This window comes from Drosophila subobscura, chromosome U (assembly GCF_008121235.1).
Source record: "Drosophila subobscura isolate 14011-0131.10 chromosome U, UCBerk_Dsub_1.0, whole genome shotgun sequence".
Taxonomy (NCBI): Eukaryota; Metazoa; Arthropoda; class Insecta; order Diptera; family Drosophilidae; genus Drosophila; species Drosophila subobscura.
This window is the reverse complement of record NC_048534.1, coordinates 16,903,988-16,922,483: the sequence shown is the minus strand read 5'-3', so window position 1 is coordinate 16,922,483 and position 18,496 is coordinate 16,903,988. Positions and strand designations below refer to the sequence as shown.

Sequence of the window (18,496 nt, the reverse complement as noted above, 5' to 3'; positions counted from 1 at the left end):
TTCAAAGCCAAACGTTTTCAAGTTCAAAGCTTTAGTTGGCGATAATGCAAAAATAATTATCTCTGTTCCCATTTCAATAAAAATGGGAACAAGTCTCAGATTGAAAAAGTTACTCACCAGCCACTCACTTTTGAGTGTATCCTCATTATGGCAAAGACAATCAAATATTTAAAGCTATCAACCTGTGTTTCTGATTATATTTAAATGTTTTTGCGATGCACCGATGCACGTTTGACTTGGGCCAATAAATCAATTGAAATACTGATAAGCCCACAAAGTGTTTCCCTTTTAAATAATCTAGACTGTTTGTTTGCAGTAATTAAGTAAGTATTTAGTAATTAAAAAGGTTTCTAAAGAGAACAAGTTTATTATGTTCCTCTGCCCCGCAGCATGCGAAATTGACTCATACTCGCCAAGTTAATTGTTATTGTTATAAAATATCATCGCAATTGGAGGCCCTCCCATGAATATTGATGAAAACACGTTTGCTTATATGAAGCTATTAAATTATGATGATCACCGAAGCAGCAGATCTTCAGAGCAATTGAGCTTCGTATCGTTAGGGGCTTCGGATCTTGATCTTCGATTGGTTCGTTCAATCCCGAAGTCTTATCAGCTTTATGTTCGGAATTGGCTCTTGATTCACGTGTTTTCATTTATAAAACGATTACAATTGCTGGCATGAGTGACACTCGACTGCCAGTGGCGACCCAAGACGCAACGAAACTGGACCCCAGCCATAGCCGACCAAGCAGAACATAAAGTGACAACCCCAGACTCGACTTCGCCGCTCTGACGGGTTCGACAGCGATTGCAGAAATCATAGTACCGGAAAAAAGTGAAAGTCAATTTGTCACGTGTAAAAATGTCATCGGGATTGACAAATCTCTTGCAATCTCTGCGAATTGTGCCGCTGGGACATGGCAAAGGCAAAGCCAGCAAGAATGTTGTTGTTGTGGCCACAGAGGAAACACTACTCAAAGGAGAAGAGCTAGCAGAAATCACACTGGAGGAGGTGGCCCAACATGACAGCTTCGATGACTGCTGGATTGTGATCTACGATCGGGTGTACGATGTCACACTGTTCCTGCGCGATCACCCTGGCGGTGACGATGTGATAATGGATCATGCCGGACGCGATGCCACCATAGCGTTCCACGGCACTGGACATTCTCGGGCTGCCATTGAGCAAATGCGTGAGTTCCTGATTGGAGAGCTGCCAGAACCGCAGCGCATCTTTCGCACAAGCCACAACAACAGAGTGCTGTCCTCGGGCATACCGGAATAGTGATCCATAGTCCGATCCATAGATCACTTCCTCTTCGATCCACTCGCAATGCCGCCGTCCATCTACGCACATTCGCATACCTATATATTTCTTAAGAGTATTCTATTTCGTTCCTATTTCGTTAATCAGTTTCCAGTTTTTGCAATCCGCAAATTACTTTTGCTTTATCATCATCATGCCACTCAGCGAATATGTACACACTCGTATTTATATATTTTGTGTTTTATACTCGTATTGTTTTGTCAAGACTTGAAACGGAATTAAGATTAAATTATTGTATTTTAATAGTGACTGTGGTTTTTGCATTTTCTGATCTAAATGGGTCTAAGTTTATGAATTGTGGATTTTTCAATCGAATAAGATTTCTTTTGGTAAGTATTTACATTGCTATTCCATTGCACAATTTCCTCGCTCCTCCTATAAATTTCGCATGCTCTCTGTAATTATCATGAAATACGTAATACTTTATTTGGTAATATTCATCTTACATCGTACATTGACATCATATAAATGCGCACAAAAGAAATGCTTATTAAAGAACTAAATATCACTCAACAGATTCTCATTTGGCTGCTCTGGACAGAAATCTTCTCAACCTCCATTTCGTCTGACTAGAATTATTTTCTTTTTCCTTTTTCGAATTGACTTAAGAAGTATTGCTTGTTTATCGATTGCTTATCAGAAGAACATATAGATGGGAAATACATATTTAACTGCTGCTGCTGGTGGGCGGCTCATGGTGTGGTCCCTGAAGCAGGGCCTGCAACTTGGCTGCTGCTGGGAAGGCTCCCAAATCCAGAGGAGCAGATCCGGTTGTGGTCTGTATGTAGGCCAGAAGTCTGCAATAGAAGTACATATAATAAACATTAGAAACAAAATCAAGATATGCGTATTATCCAGTCCTACCTTCGCAACTCCTCAAGGGCATTCTGCTGCATGAGAATGTAGTTCTTGGCCAGCAGCAAGGTGGCAATCTTCGAGAGCTTCCTCACCGACGGCGAGTGGGCATAGGGAATCACACTCCTCAGCTCGTCCAGTGCATCGTTCAGATCGTGCATCCGTCTACGCTCCCTGGCATTGATATTCAATCGCACAGTCTTTCCTTGGCGATTCTTCTGCTTGCCACCATTCGATCCACTGCCTCCGGGTCCACCACTTGAACCACTCGATACGGCCACAGTGGTGGTGCCACCACTGATGGCAGCAATCGCAACGGCTGTTGGACTCAACGCCTTGTCTGCTCCACTCGGTCCGGGCTTGTTCTCATCCGTAGGGGCCATGGTCTGCTGCGACATGCCCATTCCTTGTGCGTAGAAGCCACCCAGGCCCACGGACCCCAATGGAGTGCGCCGTCCGGGCACACTCTGGGGCGGACTGGCAGTCGGCGCAGGATGAACACCACCCAGCATGTTGGCAGTTGGTGGTATTGGCATGTGTCCGTGGTTGGGAAGGCCGGGAAAACCAAATGGTAGATTGGATGGATCCATTTTATTCGATTTTGTAATTCTGAAAGGATAAATATGCGCAGATGCGCAATGGTTTCGCGTTAGTCACTGCTAAATTACTAAATTACATAACACTGCCCTTTTGACGAAAAATTTGATTGGCTGAAAGTTGAAAGTCGGAAAAAAGTATTAAAAGTATTTATTTTCGATATAGAATTTCAAAGTACATGGCGGGATGGAATGTAATAGGAAGTAAATCTTAAGATCTACAAGGCAATGTTCTGGGCAAGGAGTTGATAAATCTTTCGAAGTAATTTTGTACTACAGGTTGTTGAACTTGTCTGAATTTTTATTGGGCTACGCCACGCCACAAAAACCTCGACCACAAACTCCTATATTGCGGGTCAGTTTTACAAGTGTTCTGGTAGAGTTTCCAAACTGAATCGAGTTGCTACCTATGTACATTTTCTTGTATAAATAGTGGACCAGAATAGTATTCAGTATTCAGTTTTCGAATAGCAACATGGATATGAGGACACTGCGGACTCTCTTCCCTGATCTGGAAATTTTCCGTGGACGAGCAAGGGACATCAACCGGACTTGCAAGCATGTACAGCAAAAACAGCAACTAGCGCAAGGCAAAATCAACCGATTTGGGGACCTGGAGGACTACAGTCAGCCGTTTTTCTTGGTCATGCACGAGTACCACTTCCCTCCAATTGGCAGAGCGGATCAGCACAGCGTGTGCTGATTAAGATTCTTCCTAGTTCCCATTTTGAAATAAATACTCAAAAATAAATATTTTTAATACTATATTGCGACTTTTTTTCAAAAAAGTTTTGCAGAGTTGCCTATGTTGTTCAATTGCTGAACGCCACCTGGCGGCATTTTAGTGCAACACAGAGCTTCCGTAAGCTGTATCTAGATGGCGTGCCGCACTTCATTAAACAAAATTTGTTGTTTACTTTAATTCAATAAGTTCTTAAATAATATAAAATTTTAATTTCACAAATTGTTTAATATTTATTTATATAAACCAATAAATATATCTCACTTACAAAATCAATTATGTATTCCTCTGTTTATTTCACTTGTTATTTAATGTTCCGTTGATGGCACACTTTAAGGATTATTTATTTAAATTAACCACACAGACCGAAAAGAAAATGGGGAATATAAATATACATTTAAAACGTACGCACCGCAAACAAAAAATTATAATGCGCCTGCCGTGTCAGAGCCGAGGATTGCGATTCCGATTCGCTGCGATGCGCGAGTGTGAGGTTCCCGGCAACAACAGACGACCGCGAATTTGTGGTGGTTTATAGTAGTAGTCGCATAACGATTTTCCGATTTTGTTCTTGTTTTGCTTGTAGCTGCCTGCTCTGCTGATTCTGCCGCAGCCTCAGCCAACGCGGCGGCGCTGACGCAGCGTCGGTGTCGATTATAAATTGCTGCCGGGTCCGTATTCCGTAGTCGCCTTGTCGTTGGCTGGGTGTTAATCTCAGTCTGTGTGAGAATATTATGAAGCACTATATAAAAATGTGGGTCGGGCCTCGGTGTTGACGCTGGTGGTTGACGTTTAGTGGTTGTCCCCTTATAATGCAGCATCCCCCACTCAATGCTTACTCTCGCCCAATACTCTCCCAATCCGAGTATGCCGAAACTGGATGAGTCACAGTCATAGTAGAGTTTTTAATGCTCTCTGAAATACCAATTTTTCTTGTTGTCCAAGTATTTTTATCGTTGCGCTCCCCGTCCCTGCTTTCAACCCTGCTCGGCGCTTACCTCTCATCCCCGTGTCCATGAGCTCGGGGCCGGAGCCGGGGCCAGGTCCTTTGTCTGTGATTTCAATTTCCATTGAAACTGAATCTAATCACATGCTCGCTGCCTGCTGATCCTTGCCCCGTTGCCTATCCTGATGATGATGATGATGAGGAGGAAAGCAGAGCGACAAAGCCATCGTTTGTGCTGCCATCGCCTTTGGGGGTTGAACATGGCATACAGCTCGTACATCACAGTACATCTGCATGCCATTCGATGCAACTGTGTGTGCGTGTGTGTGTGGTGGTGTCCTATGAACGAGTATGCATGTATTCGTTGTTCGAGAGAGTTGCCTGGAAATTATGGTATCGCATTGTTCAAAGTTGGAACAATGCCATAAATGGCACATGCCAAATCTTTTTGGTGGGTTTTCTCATACTCTCTAGAAAGGTATAGCTGAAGAGTCACAATGCTTGCTAAATGGCAAGAGATCGTGAAGATTCGTATCGTATTTCTTAAGCAAAGTAGTACGTTTTCTTTCTGCTATCAGCTGGCTATCTTAACTTGTGCGTATATATTTCAAGGATACCTTTAAACCTGAGTTCGAAATGAGTTTTTAATATTTACATCTGAATAAAGTGTATTCTAAGCTGCGGTGTCATAGTCTTCAACGCATTTTTCATGCTCTTGGTTGGCGCTGGGTAGGCCGAAAGCCCAGAACTTGACTTAACTTGCTCAATAAGTACCAGAAGCATTAATAAGGTTAAACCTAAAACGATAATTCGGTGATAGATTTTGTTCAAAAGAAGTTCACAGAAGTTTAGTGTATCGGTCTGATGTTAAGTTTTGAAACGATTACTTTTACAATTATTCCAACCGAGTTTCGTGGACCAAAAACTGGACCATTAACTGCACTAAACACTGTTGAGTATCCTTAGAAAACTTTTTTCGGACAGGACGTTGACTCGAGCACGAATGCATGCAGCCCTAGGGATATGTCAAACAGAGAGTTAAAGCGACATTCCTAATGACTTCGCGCTTAATAAATTTAATAATTTAGGCTGGAAGCCTTGCATTTTTCCTTTGTGTGCCCTCTGCCGTGGTTTTCCGGGACACATTAAAGTAGGGGGAATAATTGTGTCATATGTTCAGTGCAGCGGCAACCGTATGCCATTATTTTCTATAGAATCCGAAATCTGGACAGCCCCTCTAAGCAATGCACCATTTGATCCGTGATTGTGAGAGTTATTTATTCCGTCCTCTCTTTTTATGGGATTCTCTCTTTGGACGCTTCTCTCCCTTATTGTAATTGTTCCACGACTAATTCAGTTTTTATGCAGCATTTACATTGCAATTTACGGGCACCACCCTACTTTAAACCGCCTCTGCCCCTTGACCGCTCGGTCGCCAGAATAATTTCGACTTTCAACCCCGTCGCATAGAAAGAAATGTACAATTTTCGGTTTTTTATTTTATTTTATAGCCACACTTTTATCAATATATACATATAGATGGGCATTTTTCCCGGTCCTCCTCTGGGTTTTGGGTCCGGGTCCGGGTCCGGGTCCGAGCCCGGCTCTGGCTCTGTCTCTGGCAATGAGGAATTTCATTATAATTTGCATAATTTATGCGCGACCGTGATTTGCATAATTAAGATTTGTACATTTGTGCATGCCAGTCATCATTAGCTTAGGTTCCGCACTGCGGACCAATTGTAAATGGCCAACACAGGGATTTTTCCTGTCCTCATACCTCGTAATCCCAAATGGCAGTGCAAGGGTTAATGTGTTACACGAGAACTATGTCAGAAACAGGACTTTAAACTCTATACGTATTGATATCTTAATCAAGGCTAAGAGTCGCATTTGTAACTTAATTTATCTTTATTTTTACATGAGTACTCATAACGATTAGAATATTTTATTCCCTTTCTGCCTCATTACAGCCATGGTAGCTTCCAGTCCATACCCCATCTCAATCATCTCCCACTTGTTTCTTTAGAGAAAATTACGCATGCAAAAGCCTCGGAAACCCAACCGAAAAGCCCAATTTAATGTTTGGGTATGCACAAATTAGACAAACCCCGTGAAATCCATGGCTGTCGTCCATTGGGAATGCGGATGGGTCTACTAACAGCACTCCATGGAGCCATACGAATCAATCATTAGCATTTTATTGTTGAAAACCCAATTTGGCACATTTATGAGAGTCTTTCTCTTCGTTCGATATTCGACGACTTGTGGGTTTATGGCTTTCTAACCTTATTATCGATGGGCTTTGGGTCGTCTATTGGCATATTTATGGCACACCATGACGCTTCCTCTAATGATTCCCTAGCGTATAATTTTCAAGGTAGCAGCTACGTTCCTCGCAATCATTAGACGAGCCCCGAACCCCAAACAGACAGCCACACACTTCCACACTTGACAGTCCCATATTTTATTTCGTTATTTTTATTGGCAAACGTCAAGGAAATACAAAAATGTGTCAATGGTACGCTTGGGAAATCGCTGCCGCCTGTTCAAAATAAGTATACCCATACGAATGAAGATATATGTATTTATGGTTCATTTCCTGCTCGACTGGGGCTTCAACCTAAACTTTTTCGTGTACAACTTTGAACATTTCGTGTTATAAGTGGACCAAAGGATGTGTCAGAAAGTTTAATTGGATTGCCATTATGGCAGTGCGATATTCTGATTGTGGAATATATAGAATGAGTTGAGACTTGATATGAAATATATAATAATGAGTGAAATATGGAGATGGGAATGAATGAATCTATACATAACATTTTGTCCCACATAAAACACCAATATACGAAACGATTTTTCTGCGAGAAATTCTAGTACTTATTATCTGTGAGTTTCTAATTCAGCAGTCAATCAGTTCATAAAGATGGCTCAGCCTACGATATTCTCCCCCAGGGTACTGTTTTCAATGTACATTGTATAAATTGTATGGCTCTTATCTTATTGCTCTTTGTTTTAGATACACTTCAAAACCCCCAACTTCACACTCTAAATAATCACTTTGATAGATTGAAACCATGCCTCGAAACAGGAAATGAAACCCACTAAAACCCATGGAAGCGTGTTCCATCCGCAAATTTGATTTCACATTTGATAGGATTTCTCATCCATTAGCCGAACTGAATGGATTGCGTTGAGCTTTTATTGATTACATCTAATGCCCGTCATATGCGTCCCTCCTAAAAAGAGAAAAAGAACGAATATAATTTCAGACAAAAGGAGAGCGTGCAATATTTTATCAAATTATGCGATGTATGCAACTTCCTCCTCGCTGTTCCGAGGCCTTAACAACACCCCATTGCCAGAAACACCACAACCCACCCATCTGTACTTACAATTTATCAGCATCAAATGGAAACCAAACAGTCGCAGGGGGAGGAAGGCGATGAGGATGAGGCGGCACGAGAGGGAGTAAAGCCGGCTACAAAACAACAATAACAGTGCCAGAGCAATACCAATTCGAATTAAAATGCTGCCGATTCTGCGAGAGAACGAGGAGATGGATATTAAAGAAGCTGCTACACGATACGTTTTTCGCCGATGCTATTTTAGGAGAGACCGACCAGGCCGAAAAAGCTTACTTGTGTAATAATTTACTTTTTATTTTTCCATCGCGATGGGTCTGTTCCGAATATAAATGGAATAATACATCGGTGAAAAAGTGGTCGTGCTACTTCACCTTAAGCACGCTGCGGATGCGAGTTCGGATCGGAGGAGGCTGCAGGACTGCCACCCCAGCAGCAGGCGCAAAGGGGTTGTTTGTCGGCATCGCGCTTGTACGTTTCTATGTGTTTGTTTCTGTGTGTGTATGTGTGTGTGCGCGAGGTTTTTTTTGCGCGCGTTGTTGCAAATGGATATGGAATGTTACACAAACAAAAAGCAGAGCGATGGCAAAGAAGAGGGTGAGCGGCAGAGTGGAAGTCGAAAAAGAGAAGAAGTTGAATCAAAACCGAACACCAACAACAACAAAAAGAAGTAGGAGGTGAGCGTCAGTGGAGGAAATAAAAAAAAAACAAGTCGACTGAAACGAGTCGATATCTCTCCCGACTATGTGATACCTGTATATCAGATCTGCATGTCCTGATTGGTATGGATTGACATGGACAGATAAAAAGTTAAAGTTGGCGCCCAGCTACTGCTTCCATTTCAATCAAAAACAAATATAAGATTTGCGATAAAAAATAGTTCTTTCTTGTAAAAATCAGTATCAGACCCTACAACTACGGGGTACAATGATAGGAGTTGGAAGCACGGAATACCACGCACAGGACAACCAATGCAACCAGGAACAAGTCGAAAACAAAGGGCACAACTTTGACACGATAGAGGGTGGGTGGACAGTTCGAGGGAGAGGGGCTGGGCGGGCGGATAGATGGACCCAACAATGCCAAGTACAGCACGATAAATGCCGGCTGAGTCTGCTGTTGGCCTCTGGTCTTCCCTGGACCATGGACCATGCTTAATTCTCACCCCCGAAATTTGCTCTACCATGATGATGATGATGTTGAGGCCCCTTGGTGCGTTTTGGGATTATGCTTCGTTTTTGGCTTGGCACACGCATTTTTGATTATGCCCCTTACCAGAAAGGCTGCAGCATGGACTGCAATTACAATTCGTATTCTCGCAATGCCCAGGTAACAGCCAAAGCCAAAGCCAAAGTCATTCGATATGCGTACTCCTCCAACCCCGATAATCATACGAGCATCTCATACCTCCCTCTCTCTGAAAGTCAACTTTTGTTCGGTTCCTGTTGCTGATTTTGATGAATTATGCACTCCCTGTGCTCTGTGGCCTGTGCTGCTGGGTGGCTGTTGTCGATGTCGCCTCCGGGATGGCAGTCTGCCCTGCTGCAAATGGCTATCCCTGCCTTTAATGATGTGTCCTTACATCTAATGCTTTCAACAGTGCAGACCCACGCTCCATCCAGCGTACACAGAGATTAGCCCTCGCCTTAGGTGTGGTTCAGAGTGTGCAATAACTCTTGGGAAAAATATTGAATAATGTAAATAGACTTGCATAGTGTGAGATATTTGACTCCCCAAAGATTGAGTGTTAAGAAACCCATGGGAATCTGTCTAAATTAAGTTTCCTTGTGTTTCAGCAATCTAAATTGTGTTTAACAAATTTCTACTAGATTTCGCTCTCTTATTTGGCATAATTTTATTAGCCAAGTCCTTTCAAACTGCTCAGAGAGTATACTTTTACGAATTTCACAGTATATTTAGTGGTTTACTATAAAGAAATCTCGCTAAGAATTTATATTCTTAAACTTCGATTTCCATCGTCAGGGGAATTCTTTGAAGCTAATTTGTTGCACACATAAAGCGTAAAAAAATCTTATCGAAACGGCCTTAAATCTTCCTCAGAGCCCGTCCGTTTAAAACTCTCTGCTACCCATCTAATCGTAGCCTTGCCAGGCAGTCACTAGTCCGTTGGGACTCGCGTTAGTTACGCCCACAACATCCATTAATGGCCAACTGGCAGCATCGATGTGAGATGTGACAGGGGCCAGAGCCAGGGATTCATAACAAATTGTTGCGCTGATGTTGATTAGACTTAGTGCGAAGCCACCCGACAGGACTCACTCGCACCACACACCACAACGTACCGAGAATGAACCAACCACCAGAGCTACATAGGAAAACTGGGAAATAGCAGAGGTGTCGATTGACCAGAAGTTCCCCGGAGTGATGTCCGGAACATCAGTCACATCTTCAATTGAATTGAATGGACGTGTGTGTGCTTCTGACGGCAGAGACGCCGCCTCAAATTTTGTTTAGTTTTATTTTCTTCTTCGCTGTTAATGACTGATTGTGCGTTTCTCAGCGTTTCTCTAAATGGAATTTTGATTGTATCCGCTTACGTGCCACACGATTCCTTCCCCCAGACTCATTGCACCCTGGGCATTCATCTTGGGCAAGTTAAATGTGTCAAGTCAGCAATTATTTGGCCACATGAGGCATACAAACATCAACATTTGTTCGACTTCTTTTTGCGGAATGGGAATAGGAGAAGACATCAAAATAATTTTGGCATTTATGCGCAATTTTCTGGGGGTTCCATTTTTGCATTTTGGATGATTCTCATTTATTTTATTGTGCAGTCGAGCGCATAAAATGTGCAATAATAAATGCTGACTGCCGACTGCCGACTACCGACCGGCAACCGGCGACGACTTTGTCCTGCTCCTCCATCCTGCGGCTGCTGCTGCTGCTGCTTCTGCTCCCTGGGACTTAAAACTTTATGTGCATATAACATTTTTTTTTGTCCTCATCCTTCTCCGAGGCCCAGAGCCTGGGAACGGTCGGTCGGACGTTCGGTTGGTTGGTTGGATGGGTTTGGTCGCTGGCTGCCATCGTTAACATCATCAGTGAAGCAGTCAAATGCTAATAGCTGCCATTTCCTGCAGGTCCAGCATTGGAGCAGAGTGGAGTGGAACCAGGAGCGTTCTGGAAAATTATGCGCACAAGCGAAGTTGCGTTCTTCTCGGGGCTTCTCCCCATTCTCTACTACTTGTATTTATGTATATTTTCCGCTTTCTGTGTGCTTTTCTCGGTTCACTCAGTTTGTTTGTGCCATCCCCACTGATTATGCTTTAGCAAAAAAACGCAAAGAAAAGAGGATAATGAAACGAAAGAAAGAATGGTGAAAAATATAGGGAAAACGGAGGGGAAAAATATATGAAAATGTTGCAGTTTCATTGTAAGTTGATGAAAGGCATTTACATTTTAGAATATGCAGCAAATTAAAACAGGAAGCTGCAGCAGCTTTAAAAACCGCAGGCTCATGGAGTGGAATAATTTTGAACATTTGCTGAATCAATTCACTTAGATACAAATGCAACAGTTTATGCGCAATTGCGTTTTTCCTGTCCTACTTCTAACTCCGATTAAAGTCTAGTAACACTTCAAATCCAATTTACACTTATCCACAAGCAAATTGTTGCTTAACCACAAAACCAAATGAAATTCCTGTGACATAAATGACAAAAGCAGGAATAAGTTTTCTGAAGCTGCCCGAAACAATCATAATAACTAGACTTTTGGTATTACATGTCACTGATAAATCTCACAAGCCAAATACCGGGACTATGCAAAATCTTCAAGCAATAAAGAAATTCCACAAATCATTATGACACAACCGCAAAACACAAAACCCGGGGAAAACTTTCTGACAGCCAGAGATTCAGTCAGAGAGAGAGAGAGAGAGAGAGGAGAGAGTGTGAGAAGTGAAGGAAAGAGAGGACGATGTGATGCCATCTTCTGTGAGGGAAAATTGAAGAAAAATAAGTTTGGCGAGAGGACACCTCCTCATCTTCTGCCAGCTTTCCTCTGTGCTCTGCTTTTCCTCCTTTCACTGTCGTTCTTTGACAGCGTCAAATAAATTGAATCAAATGAGGAACGAACAAAGATGCCGGGCAGCATTTTGCAAGACGGAGAGCCAACTTTGCATGCGTCGAAATTCAATTCTAATTAACATAAATTTCCACAAATGAATGTCAACCGCAAGTGGCAGCTACAGCCGCTCCAAAAAAAGAAAGAAAAAGAAAAAGGAAGAAAGGAAGCGACGACTCCTCAAACTTCGAAACAGACACTCACGTACTCCCGAGCAACTTGTAATTTAATTTATGTAGCGTGGCAACTTTTTCGGCAGTCATAAGTTAAGCTGGATCTCAGCAGCGGAGCCCACACCCGGCACCCAACAGGTGTGGAGGGACTCGGCTAAGAGTGCGCTTAGGATACAGTCAAGACTTGTACTGGCACGTGTGTGGCAAATACCAAGAACTCTGCCAGGGGTGTGGCAAACTCGCCCACAGTTTCCGGCTGCTTTGTAGCTCTCCCTTGCTCTCTCCTTTCTCCCGGCAACTGTGTGTGTCTGTGCCCGCCAGTTCTGTTGTCTGTTGCTGCCAGAAGCTACTAATGAGCTCCACAACAAGCACAAATATTATTCGAGACGAATTTATGCATGCAGCGAGAGAGGAAGCAACTTCGTTTGAATATAAGGTCGGAGGGAGAATCCCTTAGAGCTACGGGTATGCCCACTACTTCATTTGGTCTGTAACGTATTAAAATGATAAGAAAAATATACCAAATGCTCGAAAGCTAAAGGGCTTAACCTGTTCCCATAAAACCCAACTCTTTTGAAATGTCAGAGAATTCATCATTCGGGTTATATTTATATATCGTGGAAATTTTTGTTTCCCCTTTCGCTTTGTTCCAGGGGCAAAAGTTGCCGGAAACGGAAATGGCATTTTGTGTTCTTGTGCAATTTGGACGAAGAAAGCGGACAAACGGGACAGGGGAGGGGAAAAAGTGGCAGACCCAAAAGTTGACTTAACTTTTCACTTGAAGTTGCCGAATAAACTTTAAATGAAGAAGGAGTTGGAACTGAAGCTGGAGCCGTGGCAGGGGCAGTGGCAGTCTCTGTAGCAACAGCTAAGGACGCGATGCACTGATGCAGATGCACAGGGTCCGCTCTCCATTGCGCGAAGAAAGGCCGAGCGGAGGTAACAAATTTGCCAGCGGCTGTCAGGACCAGGGGCGCACAAAGAGAGAAACGAGCGAGGGGAAGAAGCGGCGTCCGGACGATAACGGAGCGGCGCATGTCAGGATCAGGATGCGCGCCGCGGATGTCGACAGCGATATGCAAATTAGATACAAATAATAGTGAAAAAAAAATGAAAGGAACGAAGTGCCGGCGCAATGTAAATGGGAAACAAAATAAATTCCACTCAAATCCCTGCACGTAGCACGGTCCACGGGTCCAAGGTATATGGAATGTATGTACAGGAGCCGCCGCCGCCGCCGCGGATCGAGAAGGGTGCTTTTCCAATAGTAAAGGGGTGCAGCTGGAGTATGGTGGTGAGGTGGTGGTGAGGCCGTCGCCATTTGATATGCGCAGCGTCATAAATAATGTTCAGCATTTAATTTCATTTCCATTTTACGATATGATATTCAGGGAGTCCTCGTTTCCATGCCGCACCATGCCTGCTGGCGCAGTTCGCAGTTCGCAGTTCGCTGTCTGCAGTCTGCAGTCCGCAGTCCGCACAAAATTGACAGAATGGAAAGTGTAATAAAATTTCAAAATTGTATTTTACTTTCGCCAAAAGTTTGGCACCAAACGGTGGGGCGCATTTGATTTTATGATTTTCCGACAGCAAATGTTTTGGGAGTGGGAGAACTGCTGCGGCGGGAAACTTCTCCCACTATTTATTGATTTTAAATTGAAAAAGTTTCTCCTAATTGAAGGATTTATTTACATAATCGTTTTGCTTCACTCTAAATAATTAACGAGTACTTGAAAACTTGGGAAGTAAATTATTTCCAAGAACTTATAAATGATTTGGCGACTGATGAATAAGCAACTTTGAAGGTTTGTACACTCCTCCCAGATACGATATTTCTACCACAGCCTCAACGCAATACGTAGAACGATAGACATATGCAAGAGTATTAAATATCTTTCATCATAGACTCTTTTTGATTATTAAAATTCGACTTAATCCAATTGAAACCCGTAGTCCAAACAGAATCAATCAAGTCGAACACACACACACCCAACCCACACTCCCTGCAGAGCTATTCAAAGGACTATTTTTAGGACAAATCCTCGTGCATGCACAACGGGCCAACGGGAGATAACAAAGTTCATTTACAAATGATCCCCATACACAATGGGCCCAAAGACAAACTGCAGCTGCAGAGATAGAGGTAGATGTACACGAAGGGCGCTCCAAGGCAACTAATTTAAATGAAATGCATTAACAATGGACCGATGGACAGCGGGTGAGTGGGGTACACACGAGCGTGCTCGTGCAGGGAGGCCAGACTGGTGAAAGGCTTAAGCCTAATACTACCCGTAGCTGGCAATACAACAGCAACTGTACCGGAGCACCGGAGATTTGCATGTCTATACTCGCATTTATTTATTGATTGATGGAGATGTGAGTGCTGTCTGTCCTATGCGTGGGCAGCACACTACAAAGCCAAAGACGAGACCACACCTTCGACTTGGCAATAAACGTTGAAAAGCCTCCAGCTTAGCAGCAGTCACTCAGGCAAGAGGGCTTTCCACCCACCCTTCCACCCATACACCCATCCACCCACCCATCCACCCACCCATCCATCCATCCATCCAGCTGCCACACACGAGAATGGTACATATATCTCTCATATTGCCAGTTGCCAGGCACCGCATTACCTTCTTCGAGTATGCGTGCCCTTGTGCGTGTGTTGCCTGTTTGTTCCCGTGTGTGGCATGAATGCTTAGCCATTGGTGATTTATGTCATTGTAGGGACCAAGCTGATGAAATGTCTCCCATCTCCCGCTGCTTCTCACCTGCCTGCCCGACTGTCAGTCAGTCCTTCCGTCTGTCAGTCCCACTGCCTGACTGACTGTTTCTCTGTCTTTCTGGCTGTCTGTTAGGAATGCCTGCCTGCCTTGCTGGCTCAAATTATTATTGCCAAGTGCACTCGGGCGTATACGCAATGCTTTTTTCCACTTGAGCATGCCAGTTGCAAATACAAAAACAATGCTTTTTCTATCGCCAGCAGCCGCAAACGGGTATGGTATTTCATTTAAAGCGGTTCGTACTTGAAGAACAATTTGGAGCAAGATTTTTGTATTATTTAATATTTCCCATTTACATTGAGAGAACATTTCAGCTCCACTCAAAGCTAGATTCAATAATTTGCCATCTATTTCTTTCCCTCGAGTTAGGGTAAATGCACCTGCGACTTGTGCAATCAAACAATTTTTCCTCCAACTCGTATACAGATTCGTTTCTTGACTGGCTGCAAGCAACAATTGCAATTTGTGCTCCGACACACAATTGTGGATTATTCATTTGCAAAAGTTTTTCTCGGTATACCCCACATATTTTCCATTCTGCTGTTGTCAACGGGCATGTTGCAGACGAGGACGAGGACGATGATGATGATTATGATGATGATGATGATGGGTGGGTGGGAGGTATGATAATAATGATGTTAGTGATGTCTTCTGATGATGCAGATGGTGTACTTCCCGCTGATGCTGCTGCTGCTGTTATTGTGATTCAGTTTTGCCATTTTCTGCGAATTAAGCCAATTTATATTCAGTCAGAGTATAAAGCCTCATTGAGATACACTTTATATGAATTCAGTGCCCACAATCCGAAATCCCAAAAGAAATTGCATCCATGGCGAATGAATAATTGTTTTAAAAAGTTTTTTAATAGCTACAGGAATGACTAAGGACCTTCTTTGTTGCCTGTGCCGTCGCTTGTGTCGCACTTCATTAGCGCACAAAATTCGGAACGTTCGAAAATTGTTTTCCATTAGTGGAAGTGGGTGGTTGTCGGTTGCCTGTGTGTTGTCTGCCTCTCCCAGAAGTTCCCACTAAGCCTTTATGCATTTGATGGCTGCTTCTGATGGCAACTCTGCAATATGTGGGCTGCTCTGAAGGCTTATGTGCGAAACTTTTGCCCAGAAACTCGTTATACAAATTGAAAATGTTCCCGTCAATTGCTCGGGCCGAAAAGTTGTGCATGCTAAGGCCTGGCCTTAAAGTTAAAACATTCTCTAATTGGTTTAGTGTGGCACAAAGATAAGCTGCCTAGAAGACTTAAAAAATAATTTCTTTCAAGCACTCGTCCTCCACTAAACCCATTCTCTTTTCCAAGAAAAATAAATCCTCAAAGCTAGAAAAATGTAATATTCTTAGTATTTTTCAAACGACAGCTGCTATGGCTGCTGTTTTTCCGCTTTGCTTTGCTGCTTATAATACCCGGTAATCGTTGTATAAAAAGGTATATTTCATTCCTGGAAATGTTTGTTAGAGCCGATAGAAATTCCGCTGAAGACTGAATGGTAAATAAGATAAATACATGGCTCACTTCCATGATATATATCTACTCATGGACCTCTGATATTACTGGCTACGCGGAATCTTATTGTCGAGACATACAACTCTTTGGTCGCTTTAGTCTCCTGTTTGGCTGCTGATGTTCCTGTGGCCATCGCAGATTCTCTTTTCTGCTTATTTGCCGCTGTTGTCATCGATCTGGTTGGGTCCTCTGCACTCCTGCCTTTCTGTCCATAATTCAATATTTATTTGCGCATATTAAAAATACTTTTGCAGCAGTTCAAACAGCAGACGGGGCAGCAGCCAACAAATATGAACAGAAACTTACTGAATAAATATTTTTGCAATAAATAGGAAAACTTACACAGCTGTGAGAGTGGGTGTACGAGTATCCTTGAGTGGTTCTGCCTGTCCAGAGCATAGAACACAAATAGAGACAGGGCATAGAGCTTAGTAGCGAATAGCGTATGGTAGGGAGATGCCACATGTCATGGAGAAGATGGAGAGTGAATACATATCTTTTGTATTCCATGCCACGTTTATTTATTCAGTTGCATGTTTGCCCTGCTTAAGCAATGGATAAATAAATGAATCTCAATTGTAAAATAGATTCTATTTGCAGTTGCATTCAAGTGCAAATTGCGCAGGGCAAATAAGCAGTTGAAACCTTAAACCTTAAATCACGGATAAGTTTCAATTTAAAGTTGATTGTGGGGTTGTGCAGCTGGGTAACCAGCTAACCTACAAAACTGCTACCTGACCGCATCTTGGCAGCTTGAAAACACCAAAATCTAATAAGCAAATGCCTGTCAACTCTACTTTTGGCCTTAAGGGTATATGTAGCATCCCATACATGTATATAAGATACTCCTGCGTACATACATATCTACGAGTATGAGTGCATGTACCTCCTCTTTATACTTTACATGCAAAAACCATCGCACCCACAGCAAAGAAAAGTTTTCCCAGCTAAGGCTGCCCAAAAAAAGTGGCTGGGAAAAAAACCATTGACACACCGCAACCCAGCGATGCCAGGACCTGGACCCCGACGTCGACCCGGAGAAAGAGGACTCATCGATCCATTAAAACCCAAAGTCTGCTCACGAATACGTAAAATAGCAAATGGCCGCAGCGGCAGCAGCAGCAGCAGCATCAGCAGCACTCTGGCAGAGAGACAAGAGTCCAAAAAAGGACTCAAGGACTCGTAGGTGGATGTGGCGTATACTGCAGATGCGACCATGCTGGAGCAGCGACTGATGAGGTTAAGCTGGCGGGGCATGAGCACCAGGTAGTCAAGGTTGCCATAGCAATAACTGGGAGAGCATCCCGTTGCTTCATCCGGTCTCTGAGTCTGTGTGTGCGTTTGTGTATCTGTGTGGATGAGTGTTGCTCATACGCCATGTTTTGCGCAGCCCTACAAGTGTGGGGGCCTGGGCTATAAAAGGCGTTGCCATGTACAGCTCGCCGCAGAGCTGCTACTGCCGCTGCCGTTGCCAGGTGGCCTGGCTTGCCCTGGCCTGCCCTGGCCTGGCCTGTGGATGGCGCACTCCACTGTACAGCTCTGAGCCCTGCTCTCAAACTGAATCTCGAGTGGTTTGCTGCTGATGCTACTGCTGATGCTACTGCTGCTGCAGCTTTGTTTGCCTTGCTTATCAAAGTTGCTTAAACTCGAGAAAAGGCAAGGTTTTTTGTTAGTTTGGGGACTTGTTTGAGATATTGGAAGAGCTGGTGTGTCAAAGAAGATTTAAACTTTTGATTGGTTCAAGATGCTATCAGTATCTCGGGACCTAGTGTCAGGAAAGAACAAAATATAGATAAATGAACGAACAAATAATTCGGCATCTCTGTATTCAATCCTCTTAGATATTCCTCAATATCTGAAGAGCTGTTATGTTTTATCCATTGACATTATAAATATCTACATGGCTAATGTAAAGAACCCTTTTTAATTATATTAATGCCAGAATTATCTACTTTTTCTATACAATTCCTAAGCATGTTACTCCCAAGAAGACTTCAAATAGAACCTTTAAAAGCCCCACCAAGATCCACCAATTTTTCACCGTGTATGCCAGTGCGCAGGCGCAGTTTTGCCTGATGGAAAAAACATGGCTGCTCTCACG

At 43.2% G+C, this 18,496-nt stretch overlaps 2 protein-coding genes across 3 annotated transcripts; one reads left to right on the top strand and one right to left on the bottom strand.

Annotated features, from left to right (window-relative positions):
• Window positions 1–682: 682 nt before the first annotated feature.
• LOC117901666 (cytochrome b5) lies at window positions 683–1,579 on the top strand. Its single transcript, XM_034812507.1, has one exon. It carries the CDS (start codon window positions 866–868, stop codon window positions 1,286–1,288), a length of 423 nt encoding a protein of 140 aa, XP_034668398.1. The 5' UTR covers window positions 683–865; the 3' UTR covers window positions 1,289–1,579.
• A 152-nt stretch (window positions 1,580–1,731) lies between these two features.
• On the bottom strand, window positions 1,732–4,233 carry LOC117901665 (class E basic helix-loop-helix protein 22). 2 transcript variants are annotated; one of them, XM_034812505.1, is made up of 3 exons: window positions 3,936–4,233; window positions 2,195–2,794; window positions 1,732–2,127 (listed from the first exon to the last, which is right to left on the bottom strand). In XM_034812505.1, exons 2-3 carry the CDS (start codon window positions 2,773–2,775, stop codon window positions 1,998–2,000), a joined length of 711 nt encoding a protein of 236 aa, XP_034668396.1. In that variant the 5' UTR covers window positions 2,776–2,794; window positions 3,936–4,233; the 3' UTR covers window positions 1,732–1,997. The 2 variants fall into 2 exon arrangements, with proteins under 2 accessions (XP_034668396.1, XP_034668397.1); XM_034812506.1 differs by lacking the exon at window positions 3,936–4,233 and having other exon boundaries at window positions 2,195–2,826.
• Window positions 4,234–18,496: the final 14,263 nt, after the last annotated feature.